Genomic DNA, 25,419 nt, shown 5'->3' on the forward strand with positions numbered 1-25,419 from the left:
CTTCACCTCCGCCGCGGGTCGACCCGCATTGCACTATCTTTGCGATCGGCCCATGTATGGGAAGTTTTTTGTCTACACATGGACACGATCCTGGGGAACTAGGCCTTAACAGTTTCGCTGTAAAAATTAGCCATGTTTTAAAGTGTTGAGCAGTACCTTAAGTGAAGATGTGGTGGAACCTTATGAGAAATATCAAATTGATCAAAAAGATAGCTGCAGTAGTTTTCATTTCTGACGCTCCAATGAACATGTGCAAGATTTAAGTATGGACCATGTGACTAGGTGCTTGCATGGCATGGAATTTATGTCATCTTACAAGTATTGAATGAATTATTCATGTTGCATGCAGACCGAATGTATGAATTGGCTACAAATGAAAATGATGGTTTAGAGGCGACAGCCATGACCATTGGTTCAGATGCATTGCTACCCGCTGCCAAAACTTCTCTTATTATACAGTCTGTCAAAAGCAAAAACATTGAAAGGTTCAGGAATGGCCATGTGTTATTTACCGCTATACCCTATGGCTTCTTTGCTCCATCACTTCTGCAGACAAGATATTCTGCCAAAGGTGGAAGCCAAGACAGTTATCTTCAAACTAAATCTGTTGCTTACGGCCTATTATACGTCCTGTCTGCCTGCAGCATTGATTGTTTGTTTGAAACATGCTTTAGGGCACCTATGTTGCTGCGTGCAAGTGCCTGGTCACGTGCCAGTGATAAGCATATAATGTATTTTCCCTTGTTAGCATAGAACAATAGCACTGATCCTCATTCAGTAGGTGTTCTGTTTGCAGACTTGGACTACTGAAATTATCATAGAAGTAATTCCACTTTGGGAGCACATCAGCTGATAGTTGGATGAATTTTTATCACTGTTCTTTATGCATAAAGTAACTTGTGAGCTGTGCTGGCATTGTGGCGTTAACCTTTTATCGAAGAGTGTTGCCTGCAGGCAACATACCAGAATTTGTTTTTCCTTGCCAAGTTTCAGTATTGAGTACAATGTTTTTGGCTAATTGTCTTCTGCCAATACTGAATGCCTGGCAGCGAGCATCATTTTGCGGATTAGAGCAGGAACACGGGATGAAGAAAAATAAGTTTGGCATGCAGTTCGCTTTTCATTGAAAGCTTGTTTGGAGGAGGCAGACCAGTGCAAGGTCTCTGGCTGCAGTGGTGTCAGACACGTGATGTAAAACAAATGAAATGCATGCCTGTGGTTCACATATGATAAAAGTTGTCTGTACAAACTGCATAGCCATTGGTGGCTTGGGCATGAAGCCCAGTGCCAGTTTTGCGACTGGCGTTTCCTCCCTATTGTTGAAGTTTCCATAAAATATTTTTCCCTTCCTTGATTATGCTTATTCTCAATTTGCTTTGCACATTTAGATTGCAAATAAAAATCTTTTGTGGCTATATATATGTGCTCTTATTCAAAGGTTAAAGGAATATTGACAAAACCTTAACTTCTCATCTTGCTCTAAATGAAAGTACAAGCCCTCTGAACCATATAAAGATACATGCAAGTGTGAGAGAGCCCTAATTAATTTACATTAGTACGTTTATGAACCAGTTTGTTTTCTATACCCAGGAGGTGGAGGCACTATGTCATGATTGACTTGTTTGTGATCCTGTAATCACTGCAGTCGCTACGCAAAAGTGCAGCCAGAAGTGTAGCAGTGTAGTCATACCTAGCCTTATTGCCATACTTGCCAACCTGTGAACTTCAACATGCGGTAAAATCATGTGAGCAAGGGGGGAGCATTTTTAAATGTTTCCCCAAGTACACACCTTATGTGAGATACATACACTTGTTACTAAAGATCATTTACCTTTAGACGGAGCACACAAATGTGGAACAGCGTATACTGGATGCATATACTACAAGCAACATATTTTTGAGGGTGTTACGGTGACTTTTTCAGCCACTTTGACAGTGCCGACTTTGCCTACCTATGGAAATTTTCTGACAAAATTTGCTTTTAGCAAGTACTCTGGTTTATATGGTGCCTTGCATTGCTAAAAGAGGGCAGTGTAGGTACCACCAAAATTTATTTTATTGCATTTCCTTTTCTTTTTGTAATCTCGTGCCTCCACATCTTTCAACAGCTTTGAAACATATTGGCGAGCAGAATTTATATTTCGTAAAACTAAATGCAACATTTGTAAAATCATGGTCTGAGACCAAATTTGCAAACTTTTTGAAAAATTCGAGTTGGCAGGTATGCTTATTGCTACATGACATCAGCTAATTTTACTGTGTATCATGATGTCACAATGTTGTCAATTATGCCAGCCCAGTATCTGGAAATCAACATTAGTATAAAATTAACATATGCTGACCAACCTTCATTTACCAAGTGTCATTTTTTTTATACTTATGAACCATGCGGTAGAGTTACAATTTTAAAAATACACATAAGTACGCCTTTAAACTGCTCACACTTTTTTGTCTTCTAAGTCAGACTCACAATGAAGTTTTAAGGCAATCAATGTGCTGTTCAGTGGCAGCCTCACATATTTATTGATTCTGAAACCACTTTGTTTTATGCATTGTAGGAGTCTGCTTTGACTGCTTTGAGTGCACCTTCTTGTGTTTGTCAAGCATTGTGCTGAAACTGTCCTTCTCAGTCCGTGGATTCTTGACAAATGTTTTTTGTTTCTGTTTAAGCTTTCTCTTGCCCTTTTTGTTCTTAAGTTGTAGGTTTTGCTTGCCGGCACGGCCTTTCTTAGTCCGCACCTTTGGTCCAGAATGCGTTGGCAAACCCTTCATCTTTCGGTTTGCGGCTGCACCCATGAAGGCTGTCTTCTTTTCCATGGGGATGTCAGCTGGCCTCTGCTCTTCAACCTGACTCTCGTGTAGCTCTTTCAGCTTCTGTTTGCTCCTCTGCAGTCTGCGCTCCTTGGCCACGAGTGCTGCCTTATTTTCCAGACAAAATTCGATGATTGGCCTCTTCTTCGGTCCAAAAGTGCCGGGATTGTTGTTGAGTTCCCGCAAAGCGGCCAATGCATCCTCGTGCTTAGTGAAAGTCACAAAACCGTAACCGTAGGACTCGGCGGTTGGAGACTTGAGGTTCCGCATAACGCGTGCTTCCGTGATGCGTGCGCCGTGGGGCGCATTCTCCAGGAACAGCGCCCGCAGTTTCCGATCGTCCACGGAAGGCGGCAGGTTGTGCACGCTGAGCCGCGTGGGCGACACAAAGTAATGAAGATTGGCGAGTAGCTTGCGTTTGCGCGCCTGTAGCTTGGCCCGCTTGGCCATGTCCTGTGGCGAGACGCCTTGTGCAGCCTCGGTGCCCGGCCTGACAAGCCCCTCTCGCGCCAGGTACAGGTTGCGGCGGTCCTTCTTTTCTTTTTTCTTCTCCTTCTGTTTCTCCTCCAGCTCGCCCCGACTGAGAGCTCGTACCACGTCGAGCCGCCGTCCGTCCAGCATAATGCCTGCAGAGGAAGCAGCCGCTTCAAGGCATGCATCTACGCTTGAATCTTGGACAAAGCGGACGAATGCCGTGCCCCTGGAGCGGCCAGTATCTACATCTGTGCACAGAAGGCAATACCGACATGGCCCAAACTGTTTCATCAACGTTTCAAGACCCTCCTGCTGGCTGTCGAACGACACGTTTCGAATAAACAATGTGTTCTTTGTATCGCCTTTTGGGCGCCGATCAGGCTCGACGTCCGCGCTGCATTCGCTGTCATCACCGCTGTCTTCGTCGATGTCTGAGCAGCCGTGCTCGGAGTCCTCCTCAGATGCGGAAGCTCCAGGCGAGTGACTTTCAGCATCGTCATCCGACATCTCTTCGCTTTCCCTATGCTGAAAAGCAGAGCCTCCTCCTTTGTCAGGAGTGTCAGTCGTAGCACCTGGGCTACTTATCGTCGTTTGCTGGTACGTAGCCTTGGGAAGGGAGAAATCGACGGCTATTGGTCGACCCAATACCTCGGTAGCATTGAGGCCGTTTATTGCTTTGATGGCGCTCTTGGTCTCGTCAAACTGCACAAATGCAAAACCACGACATTTTCCATCTGACTTTTTCGGAATGCTGACCTCGACAACATTTCCATACCTTGAAAAGCAATCGCGCAGTGTTTTCTCTGTTGCCTTGAACGAGAGGTTGCGGACGATCAGCCTCGGCTTCCTCTTCTTTCTCGCAGCTTTCTCTTCCTTCGTGAAAATCCTCTTCTTCGGTGCTGTATCTTTGCTCACAGGCTCGCCGCGGGTTGCCTTGGGAGCAGCAGCTTTCACTGCAAGAACACGGTCGCCCCACTTCAAACTGCGTTGCCGACTCCGTTCCACGGCGGCCTCGGCATCGGCAGTGCTGGCGTACGTAACATACGCAACGCCCTTGCACATCGATTGTTGTGTCTTGTCACGGACAATGAAGCATCGCTTAATGGGTCCGATATCACCAAACAGTTCTTCTAGCTTGCTTTCTTTTGCATCTGGCGGTAAATTTCTTACGAGAAGCGTGCACAAACTCTTGCTGGGGGCCGCCATTTTGTGTGGATCTGGCTTTGTCTGGCAGTGGCTACGTCTGCATTTTTTCAGGCGCTCGCTTCCTCTTCTGCTGCTTAGAGCGACCAGGCATAAACTTTAAACTTTATGCGATCAGGTATGGTGATAACCGTTGGTATGGTTATGGGGTATGAAATGGGGCAGTGTGTCGTGTGAGCGGAAAAACAATGGGAGAACTGGGGACGCTACTAGCTGGGCGCTGCGATCGACCCACGTTGGCTAGCGCGCGAAATTTAAACATGTGCAAAACTTACTGCATTTATAAACTAAAACGCTCTCAAAACACAACTGAAATTCTTATAATTTGCGAAAAACATAAATAACACAAACTGTTAAGATACATAAATAACGCCGTCTATGCTTGCACGTTTCCGACCATAGATCATGTAGTGTGCCTGATCGTCTGCTCAGCCAATGGCTCAGCGTTTTGGTTGCAGAAGACAAACATTCGTCTGTTCGTTCCGTTCGCTAAGCACGCACATGTTTATAGTATTTCGAAAGCAACGAGCATGAAAAGCCCGGAAAGAGCACCTACACTGTGCCTGGTCGGTTGCACGGGATTCCTTTCATTTATCATCCAGAAAAGCGGTCGCCAGATTTCACTGAAGAAAAAAAAAAAACTGCTCTGTGACGAATGCAGCCGCTAACGTTTAGACATTTCGTTCCGTAAAAGGGTGCCGAAGGGTAAGAATACAGCCAATGTTCTCAATGTGCCCGATCTGAAGCAGCCCGGAGTTGTGATCGTTATGCAGGAACCTCAATGCGTGCGCGCGCACACACACGCACACACACTCGGACACTAAGTACATTTGCAAACCCAACGCTTGCCGTGCACATAAAGGATATGCAAACGTGGCAGGAAAAACCGCAGCAAGCAATCGGTGAGCTCCAAACGTACATAACATACATGCATGACCTCCGCGACAACCATAACTTTTAATCCCGGAGGCCCTGTGTTGCACCATTACTTTCGCTCTTGCCAGCAAGACTCCAGGCTGCAGCGACAGATGGCGCTGCAGTAGACCAGCGTGCTCACGGGAAGACTACAAATGAAGCTGTGCAAGGGGATATGGGCTGGACTAGTTTTGAAGTGAGGGAAGCTCGCAGTAAAATTGAGTATGAAGAACGGCTGAGGAATATGGAGGAAAGTAAATGGGCTGGGAGAGTGTTCAGGTATCTGTACAGGCAAAACATTGATTCACAGTGGAGGAAAAGAACTAAGAAGCTTACCAGCAAGTATGCGGCCTGTGGGGTGGGCAACACAGCAACAAAGAAGGTCAAGCGGAAAGTCAGAGAGGCTGAATTAATCTCATGGGTGGCGGCAATGGAAAAGAAACCTGCCATGAGTAACTACTTAAGGGGAAAAAACGAAATTAGGAAAGAAACCATTTATGATAACTCAAAGGGAAGCTCATTACTTTTCGAAGCCAGATCGGGATGCCTTAGAACACGCACGTATAAAGCGAGATATAAGAAGGAAGAAGAAGCATGTGCTTGCTGCGGTAAAGCTAGGGAAACGACGGAGCATATTTTATTAGAATGTGAAGACATCTATCCAGCGGTCGATTTAGGCACCACTGGCCTCCTTGAAGCCCTCGGGTTCAGCGGGAGCAGTGGTAAAGCAAACAGGTCCGCAATAGACATCAGTAAGAGGCGATTGGAGGATTGGTGGAAGAAAAGTAGGGAAACGACAAAGGACGGAGACGTACAGAAGCACAGTTCGCAATAGGGTATCAGAAAATTTGTACGTGGTAGTTCATAGTGTGTTTTTTTTTCTCATTGGTTAACCTAGGTAGGATATTAGGCAGCATAGTAGCAAGAGCTTGGTGGCGCAAGCCACCGCCCCGTTCCAAAGGGGACGCTCATAACATCCATCCATCCATGCTCTAGCGCTCCCGGTCGTCATCGCAAAAAGAGGCACGTTTTCGCCGCCGGACAACACACTACCCTATTCCAGTACACCATAATGCGGGAGACACATGGTGCGATTTTCCGTGCGATCTGTCGTACGGCGCGTCGTGTGCGACTTGCCGCATGCGGCGATTCGGGACACATGGTACGAATGAGCGAGCGGCGGTTAGCTCCGCCCAGAACCGGCGCCCCTGCATAGAAGTTCGGAATGCTGCTTAACTTCGAACAGACAGTGATAGCAATCGTATTTGCACAGCTCTCTTGTTTGAAACAAACGATGACAATATAAACACGCCCATGGAAGCACTGTAGACGTGTTTCCGCAAGGCCGCGTTAGCAGTAACGGCTTCGTTGACAGCCGCCGATGGCTATAGGAGCCGGCAGGCATAGCTTGCTCGGCCATCGAAACCGACACCGGTGGCGCTTGTTACATGATCGCTTGCAGCTCATATAACGAAGCGCCACAGCATGTACACAGTTATCTCACGCTTAAATTGCAGCACATTTGATTTCATTGGCGCCGACGGAAGCGAACGAGCTGCCAGGCGAGCTTGCGATCGCTCGGAGACTGTGTAGGCCTAGCTAGCCGGCCGTCTATCCGAGGCCGAGGGCCCATGCCGATGCGTCCGCAGCTCGTAATAAAGCGCCTAAAATGATCAGCACAATCAATGCCTGAACATTTATGTTTCTCTTAAGTGAAAATACGGTTAGTTTTCTCGGTGCCGTTAGCAGCGATGAGTAAACACGCCAGTCAGGCGAGCCGCTTCGTATAGACGATTGCTGGCGCGTCTGCGCTGACCGCGTCCGATTAGAAATCACGCCAACGATTTACTATATCGCACAACGTTTTATAACGTGCACTCTATCGAGGCCACTTAATTGGATAAGTTACTTCGTGTCAGAAACAAATTGCTGCTTATTTATGTGCCGCCGTCAGCGGCGAAAGAGGCCCTCGTTTCGACCAGGGAGAAAAAGAAACAGACATGATCGGAGCGGCGAGGCGCTCGCTCGCCGGCTCCGCCCCGTCGGGTCTATGACGTGGACGTGACGTTCGCGCTACCTGCGCTGTCATTGGCTGCGGTCGCCCGACCGATGCGGCGGTCGCACGAGAATATTCAGCAAGTTGGTCGCATGCGCGGCGTGCGACTCGGCGCCGCGTGCGGGGGATTTGGTTGAGAACCTGTTGAGTGCGGCTGCCGGTGCGAATGGTCGTACGACCGATCGCACCCAAATTCGCACCATGTGTCTCCCGCATAATATGGTGTCCTGGAGTACTGGAACAGGGCAGTGTGTTGTCCGTATAGAAAAACAATGGGAGAACCGGAAACGCTTCTGCGATGACGCTACCAGTAGGGCGCTGCTAGAGTGTACTACTATTACACTCTAGCGCTGCGATCGACCAGCGTGCCTAGCGCGCAACATTTAAACTTGTTGTGCAAAAATTTATGGATTTATAAACTAAAACGCTCTCAAAACGCAAATAATATTCTTACAATTTGCAAAAAATAAATAATACAAACTGTTAGGATACATCAATAACGCCGTCTATGCTTGCATGTTTCCAACCACAGATCATGCGTTTCGGTTGCAGAAGACAAACAACGCTCGTGTGCTCGTTCCGTTCGGTAAGCACGCATACGTTTTTAGTATTTCGAAACACACGAGGATGAAAAGCCCGGAAGGAGCACCTGCTCTGTGCCTGGTGGGTTGCACAGGATTGCTTTCATGTTGCATCAGCTAGAAAAGCGGTCGCCAGGTTGGTTTCACTGAAGAAAACAAAATACTGCTTTGTGACGAATGCAGCCGCTATCGTTTGGATATTTCGCTCCATAAAAGTGCGCCGAAGGGCAAGAATACAGCCAATGTACTGAATCTGAAGCAATGATCTGAAGCAGCCCGGTTGCAGGCTGCTTCAGATCAGATCATCTGCTACTCCAAGCTGCAGCAACAGATGGCGCTGCAGTAAACCGGCGTGCCGTCGCTGCAGTAAACCGGCGTGTTGGTCGCCTCACGGGAAGACTACAAAAGAAGCTGTGCAGGGGGATATGGGCTGGACTAGTTTTGAAGTGAGGGAAGCTCGCAGTAAAATTGAGTATGACGAACGGCTGAGGAATATGGAAGAAAGTAAATGGGGCTGAGAGGGTGTTCAGGTATCTGTACAGGAAAAACATTGATTCACAGTGGAGGAAAAGAACTAGGAAGCTTACCAGCAAGTATGCGGCCTGTATGGTGGGCAACAAAGCAACACAGAAGTTCAAGCGGAAAGTCAGAGACGCTGAAATAATCTCATGGGTGGCGGCAATGAAAAAGAAACCTGCCATGAGTAACTACTTAAGAGGAAAAAACGAAATCAGGAAGAAACCATTTATGATAACTCAAAGGGAAGCTCATTACTTTTCGAAGCGAGATCGGCATGCCTTAGTGCGTACGCAAGGCATAAGTGCGTACGCGTTTCTGACAAGCACTGACGAATAGCTAGTGCCTGTAAAAATGTAATGCTCTGCAAGAATACGCTGGTGGCATTCTCATACAACCGCTTCGATCGATACACTGACGCCATATTGTGCAACGAAATTAAAGGAACGCCGATATGGGAGACTGAAATAACGAATCGGACAAGATTACACAGTGTATCGTTGCCCCTTGTGACATATGTCATTACTTTATACAGCGATACCTTGCGTCACTCCGTATATACATAGCGTAATTAAAAGGCCGGCCAGGACAAATCGGGTGATTAAGCTGGCCGTCGTAATCAGTGCTCTAGGGTAGCGCACATATCATTAAGAGCCCTGACGTCCATGTCCAAAGAACGGTACACGACTGCAATTTGCAAAAGTTGCAATCATCGCAAAAAAAAAAAGATCGCAAGTTTAAGCAATCGTACGAGAATTTCAGAATAGAAAGAAAATCGATTAGAAACTGCTTACAGCACTTAAAGAATACAATACAGGCATATCAATGGGTTGTAAAGCACAGTGCCTGTTCGAATGAAATGTGGCTATAGTAGTGTTGCCAGTAAGTGCTGACCAGCTATAAGTCAATTAGGTACAGGATAGGCTATTATTTTATTTATCGATACGTCAAATCCCTCTGGTGCGGGGTATTTACTTGGGGGGCAGTTTGTTTCATTTGCGCAAGGTCTTCAATGAATGACTCGAAGCTCCTAGTATTTTTTCGAAGCACAAAGCTGAACAGAATGGGAGCACAGAATCACGAGTTTGGTAGATTAACATTAAAGGCCACTCCGTAGGGATGTTGAGTGTCAGACCGCCTGGCGAAAGCACACACACACATACAAGTGGGAATTAACACCGCACACTAGATTATCGCCTCTCCCCACATGTAGCCCAGCCACTCCGAAAGAGAGAGAGAGAGAAACGAAGAAAAGAATTGGTAAAATAGATCGACAGCGTGAATCAATGTCTACCGCACTCGGGAAGAGCAGTGTGCCGATCCACAAGCCAGCGGTATACGAGCCGCTGACGGGCAGATTTGACGGAGTAATTTACATTTGTAATTAACAGCCGTTCGATTTAAGCTGGCTCCAGCGGAAGGCATAAGCGTGAGGAGAGAGAGAGAAAGAAAGAGAGAGGCTCTTTAATTAAAACAGGAGAGATTTGCTTGGCGACACGCCTAGCACCAAAGAGACGGAGTGCATTTGTTTCTGCCAACGGTTATCATATGGCTCTTTCCTCCCTCCCTCCCTCTCTCTTTCCTCCTCCTCCATAGTTCCTGCAGAGGAGCTTGCCTTTGAGCAGCGTCCTGCCTTTGCTTCTCCTTTCACGCAACCTGCTGCGTTTTCCAAATGGATAGCAGCTGCGAGCCAAAGCACACCGACCGTTCATCGCACTATGTTCTTGTGCAGCGCGCATGTGCAGCATTCAACGCACCTTATGCGGACAATGGTGCGCGCATCGTCGCGCGTTGCGACTTTCCCGTTGTCAGGATTGGGGGCTCAATCCCATGGTCCGTGGTCCTTTGCCAAGATTGGAGTACGGCATGAATTCGGAGGTAGCTGGCCCATGCCGTCGTCCAACTTATTTACGCTGAGATCGTTGATGAAGTGAAGAACTGCTTCTCATCGAGAACGAGGAAAAAGGGTTTATTTACAGAAATTAAATCAGTCTAACATGACTGCTTGAGAAAAAGAGTAACAGTCCAACATGACTGCATGAGAGAAGTGACTCAGTCTAACATGACTGCTCAAGAGAAGTGTTCTCAGCATTCGCACAACCACAGTTTTTATACACTCGATCCGCCGGTCCTACGACGCGGCGACTGTTCGTTTACTCATCACCAACGCGCCGCTGCTCTGCAGACCAGTTTACGTACACAAAGGCAACCGCGCTCTGATGTCCGACGACGACGTTGTCAGGGTGCCGTTCCGGGAACTATCGACGCCGATCGAGGGTCGCTCGTTGTTCCGTGCCACGCCAAAACGTGAGACGCACCAAAATACGTCGTCCCCACGGCAGTTTGTCCATGCGTGTCAAATCAGCTCCGCGTTGGGGAACTCCGGAATCATTGTTCACGCACCGAACCAGTTCCGTCACAATGTCGAAGGGGCTGGAGGAAGGCGGCGGATTCCAGCGCAAAGGTCGCTTCTTTGAACGCCTCGCAGCTGCAGCGACGGAGAGGGAGAGGTGCGCGTCTTGCACCCCTTGTCGTAATCGGGTGGCAAGGTGGCAATCCTGCTCAGCGGCTCGCCATTCTCGACAGCGCCTCCATGGCCCGAAAAATCTCGACTGTCTAGCGCTGACAACCGCTAGGCAGGAAGAGAACGGCTGCTGGTCAGGGGGGGATTGATGTCTTGGCTCGCAGCGACCACTTGTGCATTGATGTCACCACCCCAAAACATCCAACAAGGACAGGCAACTGCAAAATGAACCCCACAACACGGCTCTGCGCCGAGATGGCGTGCATTGGCTATCACTTTAGACTCGCTAGGCTTCAAAAAAAAACAACAACAACAACATAAGTGCAGAAACAAAAAAAAATGCTACATTTCACTATGCCAATTTCTGAAGCAAATTCCTGCTGACAAATTCAGCAATTAATGGAGGGAATTCTGCTGAATGAGAGGGGATTTTCTTCGCCTAAAGAAAAGCTAACACTAGTAACCCCAAAATTTAGGCGGGACCCTCAAACGCAGAATTCAAATTAGCCTGCTCAAACCATCCGCATTGCTATGCAACTTTCCCTTCTTATATCTAACGGATAAGTTGTACTCTTGGAGAGTGAGGCTCCATCGGAGCAAGCGGCCGTTTTTGTGTGACATTTGATTGAGCCACGTCAGAGGACAGTGGTCGGTCTCGAAGATGAACTTCGCTCCGTACAAGTAACACGACAACTTCTGGGCGGCCCAAACCAAACAAGCGCATTCCTTCTCTGAAGCGCTGTAGGCTTCCTCTCTTACATTTAGTTTACGGCTGGCGTAGAGGATAGGATGCTCCTCGTTATCGTCGCCGACTTGACTAAGTACCACGCCCATACCTCTGTCGCTTGCGTCGCACTGAACTATGAATTCCTTTGTGTAGTCTGGCGCGCGAAGCACAGGGCGAGAAACCAATAGCGTTTTCAAACTTTGAAAAGCGTTCTCTTTGTCCTTATCCCAGTGTACGTTACTCGGTGCTCCCTTTCGGAGGGCGTCTGTTAGTGGACTTGCCAATTGCGGGTAATTCGGAATGTACCATTGATAGTACCCCACAAGTCCCAGAAATGAACGAAGGTCCGTTTTCGGGCGCGGCTGAGAAAATTCTCCAATCGTAGCTATGTTCAGCTCAGCCGGCCGTCTCATGTCCTGACCGACAACATGGCCCAGATAAGTAACCTGCGAACAACCAAACCTACACTTTTCCGCTTTCATCGTTAAGTCGACTTTAAACGTACGAAGCCTCGCATTCTTGTCGTAATAGAATTTGGCGTTCCTTTGAGCTATTTCCATGTTCTTTCCGACTAGTTCTCGGGTTGCGCTTAGCCGTTCCAGTAAATTTAGCACGTATTCAACCACTGTTGGACTCTCCCCTCTTTCCTCCCACATCTCTCTTAACATTCTCAGTGGAGACCGGAGTGTCCTCCCATACACTAGTTCTGCTGGTGAGAACCCTGTCGCTTCATGTGGAACCGTTCGCAAAGCAAACAAAGTTGCCGGCAGACAGTTCTCCCAGTCCTCCTTGTGCTCGTAACAGAGCGCACGCAAAACTCGCTTAAGCACCGAATGCCACCTCTCTACACTGTTTGACTGAGGGTGATAGACAGAACTGTGTATTAACTTTACCCCGCACTTTTGCAAGAATGTGGAAGTCAGTGCGCTCGTGAATACTGACCCTTGATCTGCCTGAATTTCGGCTGGAAACCCAACTCGTGCAAACACTGTCAAAAGCGCGTCTACTACTTCGGTGGAGCTGAGCTCTTTCAAAGGGATTGCTTCTGGAAACTTGGTAGCCGGACACAGCATGGTAAACAAGTACCTGTAGCCTGATTCTGTTTTTGGAAGAGGCCCCACCGTGTCTATTACAAGTCGTCTGAAAGGCTCTGTTATTAAGGGCACTACCTTCAGTGGAGCTTTCCAAGTCTCTCCTGGTTTACCAGAACGCTGGCAGGCGTCGCATGATCTTACAAAGTTTTCTACATCTTTGAAACAGCCAGGCCAGTAGTATTCCATAAGCAATCTTTCCTTTGATTTGTTTATGCCTAGGTGGCCGGACCACCCATTTCCATGACAAAGACTCAAAAGGTCCTCCCTATACTTAGTAGGTATGACTAACTGATCTAAAATCCTACCCTTTCGATCTCTGTAATGCCGATACAACAATCCTCCTCTCTCATGTATCGTTACGTTGCGCCTAGCAATGCCTTCTTTAGCTGTGTCACGTTATCTAGCTAAGCTCTCATCATTCTTTTGCTCAGCTGCCAGTGACTCTCTACCCACGCGTAAGAGTTGATCAAAGTTCTTTGAGGCCGGTGATAATAACGACCCTGTCTCGCTTGTGAGCGCGTCTGCTTGCTCTTCCTGCAGGCTAGAACTCTGACACTCTAGTGCTACGCTCTCATTGAGCTGGTCAGCTGGCAGGCTCTCCTCAACTGTTCTTTTGTCCCTCGGGCCTAGCTCGGATTCGGGTATTGAAGCTATCCCCTCTTCTGCTTCAGCTGGAGGAGCTTGAGCATTTTCAGCCGAAAGCGCCGCGATCTTACGAGCTTGGCCTCTGGTCAATGCCTGTACTATGCCCTCTCCCAGTTTGAGCCCTCTGTCACGCAGTAACTGATTCGAACGATTCGAAAAGATCTAGGGATACTGCCGTGACAAAAATTTGGAAACTGCAGCCTCAGTCTCTAGCTCCCCGAATGGTCCACTGATTTTGACTTTGGCCATGGGCAGACACACGCTGTGTTCTTCTACAACCTGTTTTATCCACGCTACTTCTCCGGTGAAGTCATCTACCATCACGTAAGACGGATGGACAATGTCCAGCGTGGCGGCACTGTCTCTTAGCACTCGGCATGGTTTTCCGTTAACTTGCAGGTCGTGGAGATATGGACTTAAAAGTTCCATATTCTCATCTTTTTCCTCTACGTAGGAAAAAACTACGCTAGACTTCTCGCAGTTTACAGCTATATGTCCCAGTTTGTGGCATTTGTAACAGCGAATTGGTCTAACAGATTCGAATTTTCTTTTCTGTTCTTTTTGTGCGGTTTCTCCGTTAAGTTTCTCCTCGCTCTTTTCTGCGGGCTTTTCCGCCATGTCTACAGGCTCGGATCGTCTAGTTTGCGCACCCTTTTTGAACGGAAATGGTTTCCGCGGTCCATTTCGACCGTCCCAGTTTCCCTCCTCGGCGTTCAACTTTCTACGGGTTGCGTACTCTTCGGCTAATTCAGCCGCCCTTTCCACAGTGTTTACATTACCTCTGTCTTGCACCCACAGTTTCACAGCTTGGGGGATGGTTTTGTAAAACTGCTCTAGACACATGCATTAAATGATCATGTCTCTGCTGTCGTACGCTTCCGCGCTTTTAAGCCACTCGACTAGGTTGGCCTTTAAGCTATATGCAAACTCCGGATAGCCCTCGCTATCTTTCTTGCCTGTGCTCCTAAACCTTTGCCGAAAAGCTTCGGCTGAAAGGCGGTATTTCTTCAGGAGACTAGCCTTAACTTTTGCATAATCATATGCATCCTGCACACTCAGTCTGGCGATTACTTCCGCTGCCTCACACGGCAACATAGACAGCAACCGCTGTGGCCATGTACTCGGGCCGAAGTTCATCTTTTCGCAAGTCCTTTCAAAATTGCTTAGGAACAAGCCTATGTCGGTCCCGACCTCAAATGGCTTTAATAGCCTGTCCATGCGGTATGATTCTGCCTCACTTGATCGTCCTAGAGCGCCTTCACTTCCTTGAGACATCTCCAAACGTTTGCTTTCAAGTTCAAGTTGCATTTTTCTTAACTCGCGATCTTTATCGCGTTCCTCCCTTTCTTTTCTCTCTCGTTCTTCTCTCTTTTTCAGAAGTTCAAACCCCAGTTCAACTTCTTCCTCACTGGCCTGTTCGGAAATGATATGCAATAATTCTGATTTTAGCATTTCCTTACGTACATCTAGGCCCAGTTCCTCACCAACAATCAACAACTCGTCTCTCAGCAGTGTCCTTAACTCCATGACTGCTGCTTTACTGCCTTGATTCTGCTCTCTAAATCTAGCTAGGAAAACACAACCTAGCTAACACACAACAATCTAGCTTCCCTACTGTTCTAAACAGAACAACCCCAAAATGAAGCCTAGAGAGTCAAAGCAAAAACCAAGCACTCACCGCAGATACAGCACCATGTCGCAAAGTCCATCTCACCGCTGTCAGCCAGTTGTCAGGATTGGGGGCTCAATCCCATGGTCCGTGGTCCTTTGCCAAGATTGGAGTACGGCATGAATTCGGAGGTAGCTGGCCCATGCCGTCGTCCAACTTATTTACGCTGAGATCGTTGATGAAGTGAAGAACTGCTTCTCATCGAGAACGAGGAAAAAGGGTTTATTTACAGAAATTAAATCAGTCTCACATGACTGCTTGAGAAAAAGAGTAACAGTCCAACATGACTGCATGAGAGAAGTGACTCAGTCTAACATGACTGCTCAAGAGAAGTGTTCTCAGCATTCGCACAACCACAGTTTTTATACACTCGATCCGCCGGTCCTACGACGCGGCGACTGTTCGTTTACTCATCACCAACGCGCCGCTGCTCTGCAGACCAGTTTACGTACACAAAGGCAACCGCGCTCTGATGTCCGACGACGACGTTGTCAGGGTGCCGTTCCGGGAACTATCGACGCCGATCGAGGGTCGTTCGTTGTTCCGTGCCACGCCAAAACGTGAGACGCACCAAAATACGTCGTCCCCACGGCAGTTTGTCCATGCGTGTCAAATCAGCTCCGCGTTGGGGAACTCCGGAATCATTGTTCACGCACCGAACCAGTTCCGTCACAATGTCGGAGGGGCTGGAGGAAGGCGGCGGATTCCAGCGCAAAGGTCGCTTCTTTGAACGCCTCGCAGCTGCAGCGACGGAGAGGGAGAGGTGTGCGTCTTGCACCCCTTGTCGTAATCGGGTGGCAAGGTGGCAATCCTGCTCAGCGGCTCGCCATTCTTGACACCGTCCGCTCCGTGCGCTGTCAGGGAGCGCGAGGGGCAGCCAGCCGTGACGCTTGCGCAATAGTTGGGCCGTTCTTCATAAGGCTATGGTTGGGAATAATAATAAAAAAAAAAGAAAATATTTCGTGAAGCATTAGTCTGCGAGAAGATGGAAATATCTGCCCTGAAGTGCCATGATTCTACGCACGAATGTGCACATAAGCGGCGCGGACATGTTAATCTGCCACGTTATTTTTGTATGCTTTCTTTTGCCTCATGTTTAACGCCGCTGAATGCACTACGATTTCTAGCGGTAAGAACGTCTTTTTACGGGAGAAATAAGAAAGCAATGACGATGGACTTGAAAACGAGGATTACAGATATTGTAAGCAGTAAAAAGAGGCGAAAGTCACCGCGGGTGCGCGTCAACCCAAACTTCGTATAAGCCGATCCGCCTCCTCCGATATTCCAGCTGAAGGAATGCTTATCGAATTATTTCTTTATTTTTATATGCAGAAAGATTTCTAGGCTATAGTGTACTTTTTGCACATCTATAGTAAACGAGGAAACGTGTAACATTAAAAAGCGGGCAGCACTGACAACGTTGGCAATGCATTGCGGCGGTCCTGCAGCCGCCGCCCTCAGCGGCGGTTGCAGCGTGTCAGTTCAAAATAAACAAAGGGCTCGCTCACGTTCTGGAAATGCATTCCAAGTGAGTACGCCTTGCAAACTCACCGCCTACTATTCGCAAATTGCAATATGTGCCGGTAAAGTAATTAATTCAGGAGATAATTACTGACTTTTTGTTAACAAGCTGAATATATGTTTCGAGTTCTCGTGCAAGTAATGTCCGCCTCTCTGAATAATCGAGCTCAAGGACTAGAATTATGTTATTTGCAAGAGGCCATTGTTTAAGAATTCCATGAAGATTAAAAATAATCACCTTATATAAAGTAAGAACAATAATTTTCGCTTAGCTGCTCGTCGACGCTCCATCGGAGTCGGTAGTTGAAGCTATTTTTCGTTTACTGTGTCTATTAATGCATACATAAACAGGACCTAGAGAAGATAACCCGCAATGCGCTTCTTTGCAACCTCTTCATTTCTCCCAGTAGTTCTCCCATTTCTCCCAATTGTTCCGATGTAACCCTGGCCTAGTGTGTAGTTGTACTTACGTGGGTTAAGAACGCTGTTAATTTCACAGACTGAGAACGACAGCTTCAATCCATAATGTACACACTGTATTTGCATTATGGTATAATGGTGACGTAATGTGTACCTTTTGCGGATGTCAGGCTAAACATTACTGATTAAGAATGCAGCGCGCGAGCACACTCACTTATTCCCTCTAGGTAATCACTCTTTGTTTTGTCGTAGGAAGTGGGCGGCGTAAGCTTGTACGTCGGGAACTTTCTGGTGATGTCGTTATCGAATAAATGGGTCCTGAGCACGAGGCCATCGATGCCAAAGGACCTGGAAGGAGGAGGAGGAGCCCGTAGCAATGTCTAATTTTGGATTTGATTGTAACACGGGAGATGGTACGTGGCACGTATCTATACACAGCGTTTCCAGGGGCATTGAACAATGTTGTCTCTTTTCCTCGTCGCCAATGGAGAAGAGAAAAAAAAAAAAAAAACTCGATATGACGAATTTGGAAGATCTGAAGGAACTTCGTTACACGGAGGCGTTGAAATAGACTGTTTCGACTAGAAGCTTACGTGACTCGCATACAAAGAAAAGGCGGAAGGAGGTTGGGCATTATTCAAGGGGTAGAGTACGGCAGCCGCCGTTTTTGCGAGTTTTAGCACGTCGTGGTGGTGGTTCGTGCCTGCGAGTCTTGAGATGCTCGTTTTTTATGAGTGTCGCTGTTAATGAATAGACTGACGACACTGTTGGTGGGAGAAAGAGCAGATGTTATAGCTGTATAGCATAAAAAAAAAAGAGGATGTCTCGCCTTCGCAGTGCGCTGCTCTGGGTGGCCGTGTGCGCGCAAGCGCCATGGCATCCGCACACGCATTGCTGGCGCTGGCACAATATACGGCTACCATGCACGAGATATCAATTATTCGCGACTCCATCAGATTTCCTCTTCTTCATATCACTTTTACCGACTTACTGCATCACCTGCATAATTTAAACGTTCAGTCGCCGCCCGGCAATCTGACGTCTTGCATCAGCCCGGTAGCCTTTACGACTGTAGTAAAAACTGCTGCTCTGCCTCATTTATGCCCCGCCCTCAGTACGCGCACCATAAAACATACTCGCGTGGCATAATGTAGCTCGATATATCGCATATACTGTTCCGGAAGCCACGCGGGCTTTGCTATAGCGTCGTATTCACTGCGGCGAAAATTTATTGGCCGATTATTGCACACAAGTGCCGCAGGCGTTGAACGCTCAACGCTTCGCCAACCGTTCGCTCTTCGGCGCCCGAAAAGCACCCTCGCGGCCGGCAGCAGGCTACACATGCGCTCGGCTGATCGGTTCGGTGCTCCTTCCTACGGTCCACTCCTTCGTTTTCGTTCTGTAGACCATGCTTAAGTTATCGGAATGATTGCTATAGGGCCCGTTGTAAGACGTTATTTTCCCTGATGAGTGGCCTTTTAACTGTATACATGCCTGGAATAAATTCACACTTGCCTGCTTTTCTAACTGCGGGCAACGTGAGCCTGCTGGCGTATGCCGCGAAATTTAGCTATCGTGGCACCCCAGAAAAAGAAGAAGAAGAAGAAGAAACGCTGCACTTACTGATGAAAAATATTATCGTTATATTTTTTCCATGTTATCGCGATCTAGAAGTTTGGGACGTGAAGGAAGCAACTAGTAAATGAAAACGTTTGCTGTAGCTGAAATTAGGCAACGGTACTAACACATTGAGTTTGGTTTGTGCGCTGGATAAGATTCCATTCTAGCGCTCAAGACTCGACAATAAGGCAGCTCAACGAGGCGTCTCTCATGATGCGCCTTCGCCTTCCCTTGTCCATTTTCCCTTGTGCTGTTATCGCATCATAAGCAAGGATGGAGTCCGAGTATGTTGCCAGTGTTCCAACAAATGCACTTTTACCTTGCCGGAGAAATCCAGTTTGTTCGAACGTGGACAACATAATAAGACCGTCTTTTCCCATTGTTAGTTTAAACTATAGCCTTCTCTCTTATATTATTCTGTATAGATACAAGAAAAAAAAATTGCACATTGAAGACGGTGCACCAAACTTCTGCCTCTCCAGGTGGATTACTTGAAGAGGACGGCGTTGCTTGTTCGAAAAATGGCAATATTTTGTTAAGGTAATGAGTCTAGTTTCTTAAGATTTTAATTAACAATCGCGGAATAGAAGCCAGGCAGTAATGAAACTGTGTCCATTTAGCAAGAATGATGCAGCGTAGGTTTTGAGATATTCGACCCTAAAATCTACTCATAAAGATGTCGGAGTTCCGTTTAATAGCTGCCAAGAGCCTTCCTTCTGCACGGCAGGAGAACATTTCTGAAGAATCTGTCCCTCACCCCCTTTTCCCCTTCATTCCAGTTCTGTCTATGCCACTGGATTACAGCATGGACGCTTAGCGGCGGACACCACAGCTATGTCCCGAGGCCGCTGAGCCTTACGTCTGATGTGCTTACAAAGTTGAATGTGTACACGCGGGTTAAATACGGCACTATACAAGCATTACCCGCACATTTTCCCAGTCTCCTGAGAGAACAAGATGTGGCACCGAGTTCAAATTTTCGGGTCAATTCCACGAACCATATTAAAATTAATTGCATTCTCGGGTTTTACGTGCCAAAACCACGATCTGATCAAGAGGCACGCCGTAGTGGGGTCTGTAGATTAATTTGGACCAACTGGGGTTCTTTAACGTGCACCCAACGGCTCTAGTTGCGGGGGCTAGGTCTCGTCGGGCGACATCGTTTCAAGCGCACTCCTGACGCATTTTCTATGCCGATCCCCGACAAACAATCCTGGTTTGTGGCGGCGGGGCGTAGGACAGCGTTTTCGATGCACGCGACAAGCCGCGCGTTTCTTTCTTTCTTTTTTTTCCAGCGGCCGTGTCAGTACATATGACGTAATGCCACAGTATGCGGGGCAAAAGAACCGCGGGAAGCCACACTATGCGAACTAGCGTACCACCAACCAGCCCTAAATACCCTCGCTGCCGCTCTCGGAATCCTGTGTTATCCGCGCGTTACCTTGTCCACGCAAACTCTCGCCTGATTTCTGTATAAGGAGACAGAATAAATTCCAAATGAAAGACGTTGGCGGTAGTGAGTTTAGAACATACGACCTCACGCTTAGAAGCCGAGTGTCTAGCCCGGATGGATGGATGCTATGAGCGTCCGTCTTGAAACGGGGGGGTGGGTTGCGCTACCAAGCTTTTGTTCTTATTTTGCCTAATGTCCTACCTATCTTTCTAAGAAAAAAAGGAAAATACATGCACAGGAAGGATTTCTAGCATGAAATTTTTTTAACCACTAGTGGGAACCTTGTTTTTGTATGCCTCCGTTGTTTATGGTCTCCCCACCTTTGTGCTACCAAAGCTCCAATCGCTTCTTACTAATCTCTAGTGCGGGCATGTTTACTTTCCCCCTGTTATTCCTGAACCCAAAGACATCAAGGAGGCCAATAGCCTAAACCGACAGCTGGGTAGGTAACTTCACATTCTATTAAATGTACCATCGTTTCCCAAGCTTTACCGCAGCAAGCACATGCGTCCTCTTCCTTGGTGTACCTCGCTTTATGACTACGTGTTATAAGGCATGTTGATGTGGCTTCGAAAAGTAAGGAGCTTTCCTTTGAATTATCATAAATTGTTTTTTTCCTGATTTCGTATTTTCCTCCTCGGTATATAGTTGCTCATAGCAGGCTTCTTTCTCCTTGCCGCCACCCATGAGATTGTCGCAGCTTCTCTGACTTTGCGTTTGACTTTGTTGTCATATTACTTATTAAACTGGTCGCATACTTGTTGGTAACTTCGTAGTTCTTTTCCCACACTGTGAGTCAATGTTTTTCCTGTACAAATACCTGAAAACTCTCTCAACCCACTTACATATTTTTTTCATATTCTTCAGCAGTCCTTCAAAATCAATTTTACTGTGTGCTTCCCTCACTTCAAAACTTGTCAAACAAATATCATCCTGCTCAGCTTCATTTGCAGCCTTCTTGTGACCGCCCAATGCGAGGCGTCCCACTGACCTTTGGTTACCATCGATTCCTGGTTGTACCCCTGACTTCAAGCAAACAACCGCATTGAACATTAGGCCAAACCAGCGCCTTCTAGATAGAAGGCCTGTGCATTCTGCTTTGTCACGTCATGCTACTTGGAGCGAAATTTCCATTATCAAGCTTGGCGTGACGACAGCGGGGATGCCAAAAGCACTGCGGCTTACCCAGGAGCGACCCCATTAGATACTATGGCAATCGGGCAAGATAGTATGACGTCACGGATCGAAGTGAACCGGCTTTGTGGTATCTAAGAGGCGTTGGCCAAGCATCTAGACGTGCTCGCTTAACCGCGCGCTGTTTATAACTCGAAGGACCACTCAGCGGCGTTCAATTGTACATTAATGCTTTCGCATTAACAACTCATAAGAAGTGATTTGGTGTCCACTCATTTTTCTGGAGGGCTAACAGGACGCGAAAGAGGATGAAGTAAGAACAGGACAGGAAAGAGCACAGGAAAGAGCGATCGCAAGTGTAAAACACCTAGCCCAGCAACAAATAGTGACACGACTCGATCATGATTACGCAGAAATCACGTGCGGCCAGAACGCAGGCAAGCTCGACAAAGGTGTCGGCCAGTGCTGCAGTTAAATTGGAGACAAGGATGCAGCTTCGGGCCATACCCTCTGGTATTAGGCGAAGGGGCCTTGCAGCAAATGGGATAAATGGTGGAAAAAAAAAACGCAATGTATACATTTTTTTTTGTTCTCCGCCAAGAACATGATGATACTTATCTGCAGCACGCTGTGAAAGGCATCATAGCATGAAATCGTGGAACAACTGGTCATAATTGCCACATGCGTACGTGCTTGCGACTGCGGATCCCAATTTACTGACAATAGCTACCATAATTAGCGTGAATGAGTTATAAGCCCCAATTGTTCGCAAGGTAACAAGATTAAAGACAACAACGGAGACTATATACGGAAGTCTCTCACTACTTTTATTATTTCTGAAATTTTAACTATTCACTTAGTACCTTTTACGTTAGCGGATTCCGGTGGTCTAACGCTAACATAACCGCCTTCCATTTTAACAGGCCTGCTTAAATTAGTTTTATCTCTGTGTGCGTTTCATTTTTTTCTTCCTTTTTTTTTCTAAGCGGCGTGTTCTAGTGTCTTTGATATTCAATCCTGCATCGTTGGGCGTGGTAGCGGCGACTGTTTCATAGCGTTGCCGAGCGGTGTTTTTACTGCGTGAGCAGTTTATTCGAGTTTCACTGATTCCACCCAGATAAGACGAAGCTTGCGCAATATTTCTTGACGCCACAAACAGCCATTCTGCTCAGCGGCAGCGCTGCAAGGACGAGCGCTTTAGACATCGGCATTTTGCTCGACTTCATGCCTGGAGCGGCATGCCGTTTGTACTAAACGCGGGCACTGTTTATTTTTTCTTAGGCATTCAGTAGAAGCAAGTCGTTCTTTTGTGCGTGTGACATCTTAGTGAGTCGGTGTGCATGTGAAAGAAGCTCGCTTTTTCTGCCCGCCGGGTATTTTAGAGTGTTTTAAGTGCGGTGATTGATCTCAAACGCGGTGATGATCTAAGTGCTTGATCTAAGTGCGGTGATGTCTGAAATGGCCATGCCTAACAAGTGCTACGAGCCGGCGTCTACCAGTACAAGACTGGGGAGAGAGTGCAAGTTTATTTGATTCTACAAAGAGCAAGTGCCTTTGAAGCAATCGCCGAGCGTTGTTGCCTGCAGAAATGGCAAGGTGAGACAATTGTGTTTGAATTTGTTAGTCCGATTTTGAACAACTAAATCCTCAGTCGACTAAGAGTGCGAATGTTTCAGAATTAAACATGTGACACTCAGCCGTGCAACATATAGGGCACTAGCTGTGGAGTGAGTGTTTGTCTTTCGCACTATTAAAGACAATGCTTACGGCAAGCATGACTTCAAATGCCCGGGTTCAAAAAATGAAACGATAATGAAGCATACCGCTTCGCTGAACGAAAGCTGCAATATATTTTGCGGATGCATATTGCGCCAGACTACTTACCTAACCGCCCGCTCTACTTTGGACTTTTGACAACGTGCATGCGATCATAATTCCACTGAAATTTTCACGTATTGTGGGTTCGTACGTCGTTTAACTATATATGTGTGAACGCACATTCATTTGATCGTTAATTTCTTGATTACATGTTACTTTTAACGAATTATTTTCTGTGTCCTTTTCTTTTATACGCTCTAGCAAACTTCTAATAAACGTGCTTAAGCACTATAGCTGCGATGGGAAGGACTGTAAGATAATTTACAGCATATTAAATTTTCAGCATCGCGGATCCTCACGTAAAGAGATGTTGCAGTCCCCCACCAAAGTTGTGTAAATAATGGGGGCCCATCTCGTATGCACTTTTTCTTTTTTCTTCCTGGTATAACGTTATGCAAATACTTTGAATACCAGCGTGTTTTATAAATAATTCATGATTATCTTCTTTTCTTTATTGGGACATCAACAAAACACATTTTCTGAATTTGTTTATTTGCGTACGAATAAAACAAGGGAGCTTTTGAAGAACAACCAAACAAAGAGCTTGTAGAAGAAGAAAAATGCAAGACCATCACAAGCTCGTCGCGTTGTGGGACGATATACAAAAGAAGCACTCAGCCAGTGCGGCGCAAATGTGAAAACGGGATAACTGGCGCAGAATATTCACCCACGATGAGCACAAAATGTGCACAACATTTTCACACCAGTCATGAACAATGTTTGAGCAGCCGGCGTTTGTGAGGCGATCAATTTTTGACTGCGTATCTGATGCGTGTTTCTTAAAGGATTAAGCACGTCTCCATGAATTTGTTTTTGTCTTTTTGCGCCAGTTTGATCCTATGAGCAACAAGGTATAATTTGTTGGCCAAAAATAACGTAACGATTCCATTTCAATTCTGCTCTTTTTCCTACTTCGTCATTGGCCAGAGTCAAGCCCTGATTTCGATTTTTCACCAGAAAAGTGAGCGCGGAGTTGCACATACGGATGGAATAGTAATCGCACGCAAAGAAACTTCGCAAAAAGAGAAAGTTGACGCAGACATTTGTGCAGTAAAGGCTCATATTTTTAAAATGAATATCAACTGTTCAAATAAATATGAGGTAACCTCGGTGTCGTCATAACATTTGATGCCATAACCAAATCCTGTTTTTTTGTACTCCAGGCAATACATGGTAACAAAATGCACGGAAATGTTGATTCAAGTCGGATAAATAATTCAGTAAGAGCTGCATGCACTGCTGTTGAGAAAAACAGTAGCATTTATGTAGAGCAACACGTCTGCATCCAATAAAAGGCATGCTTTCGTCCGCAAAGGGCGTTTTTACTCGCCCCGTGCGCTAAAAGAGTGTCAGTTATGAACAGCAACTTCCCGTTTTCAGCTAAAGGATTGCCCTATCCAAAATGAAGCTATAGCTGCTTTTCCGCACGAAGACGCCGCTGTGAAAAGAAGCTTATTTTAGATCGACATCGGGGGAACCATGTTACACTCGTAATGACAGCGATGTATCACCGGACAAAATGTGTTCCGTGTTGTCAGTGACTAAAGCCGACGCTTCGCGCGACGCGTCTAGACAACGATAGCAACCGATTCATGGCACAGCGGGCACAGCTTCAAACGACTGCGCCGTCGCCGAGAATGCGTCTGAAATACATAGCATGGGGTTGTCGCTTGCAACACGACACTCGTCAGTTTACTTCTCGTGGCCGTATACTGTCCTGTGCGTCACTAATAAGCCATATGTTGTTCTGAAGGACCGCGCTGCGTGCTCTAAGAAAGTCCGAGCTCTTCTCGCGTCTTCGTTGGCGAACGTGCCTGTCGACAAATGGTAGTATAGTGTGTGAGGATGAGGTACTCGCACAAGCCGTCCTCATGCACCATGGAGCCACGATGGCCGTGATGACGATTTATTGCCATCCACATTGAACCAGGGCAGTGACAAATAGTCACCTATCCTGCTTGATTTAATCAGGTGCACTGTACACGTCTTTCATTCTAGCACATTTGTATACACCTCCATAATCTTATCTTTCCGTCAAAACCGCTCTAGCTGCAATCTGTCGTTGCCTATACCTGTAACGGATCCGGTCATATCAATTTCTTCCCTGCTTTTTTCTACGAAACCTCTAAACGTCTCTAGCTTATCTCGGCTGCTGATAGCTTGGTGCTTCCGTCCACT

General features: G+C 46.9%; 2 protein-coding genes across 3 annotated transcripts in view; one reads left to right on the forward strand and one right to left on the reverse strand.

Annotated features, from left to right (window-relative positions):
- Positions 1 to 2,494: 2,494 nt before the first annotated feature.
- On the reverse strand, positions 2,495 to 4,568 carry LOC135903895 (RNA-binding protein 28). Of its 2 annotated transcripts, XM_070535221.1 has the most exons (2): positions 4,061 to 4,195; positions 2,495 to 3,987 (listed from the first exon to the last, which is right to left on the reverse strand). In XM_070535221.1, the coding sequence occupies exon 2, from the start codon at positions 3,790 to 3,792 to the stop codon at positions 2,521 to 2,523; it is 1,272 nt and encodes a 423-aa protein (XP_070391322.1). In that variant the 5' UTR covers positions 3,793 to 3,987; positions 4,061 to 4,195; the 3' UTR covers positions 2,495 to 2,520. The 2 variants fall into 2 exon arrangements, with proteins under 2 accessions (XP_070391322.1, XP_065290416.1); XM_065434344.2 differs by having other exon boundaries at positions 2,495 to 4,568.
- An 18,004-nt stretch (positions 4,569 to 22,572) lies between these two features.
- The window catches only part of LOC135903925 (gastrin/cholecystokinin type B receptor-like), a 253,501-nt gene continuing 250,654 nt past the window's right edge, over positions 22,573 to 25,419 (forward strand). The window contains exon 1 of the mRNA XM_065434397.2: positions 22,573 to 22,959. The gene's annotated coding sequence lies outside the window, so the exon portion shown is untranslated. The remainder of the gene's footprint in view (positions 22,960 to 25,419) is intronic.

This window comes from Dermacentor albipictus, chromosome 3 (assembly GCF_038994185.2).
Source record: "Dermacentor albipictus isolate Rhodes 1998 colony chromosome 3, USDA_Dalb.pri_finalv2, whole genome shotgun sequence".
Classification (NCBI taxonomy): Eukaryota; Metazoa; Arthropoda; class Arachnida; order Ixodida; family Ixodidae; genus Dermacentor; species Dermacentor albipictus.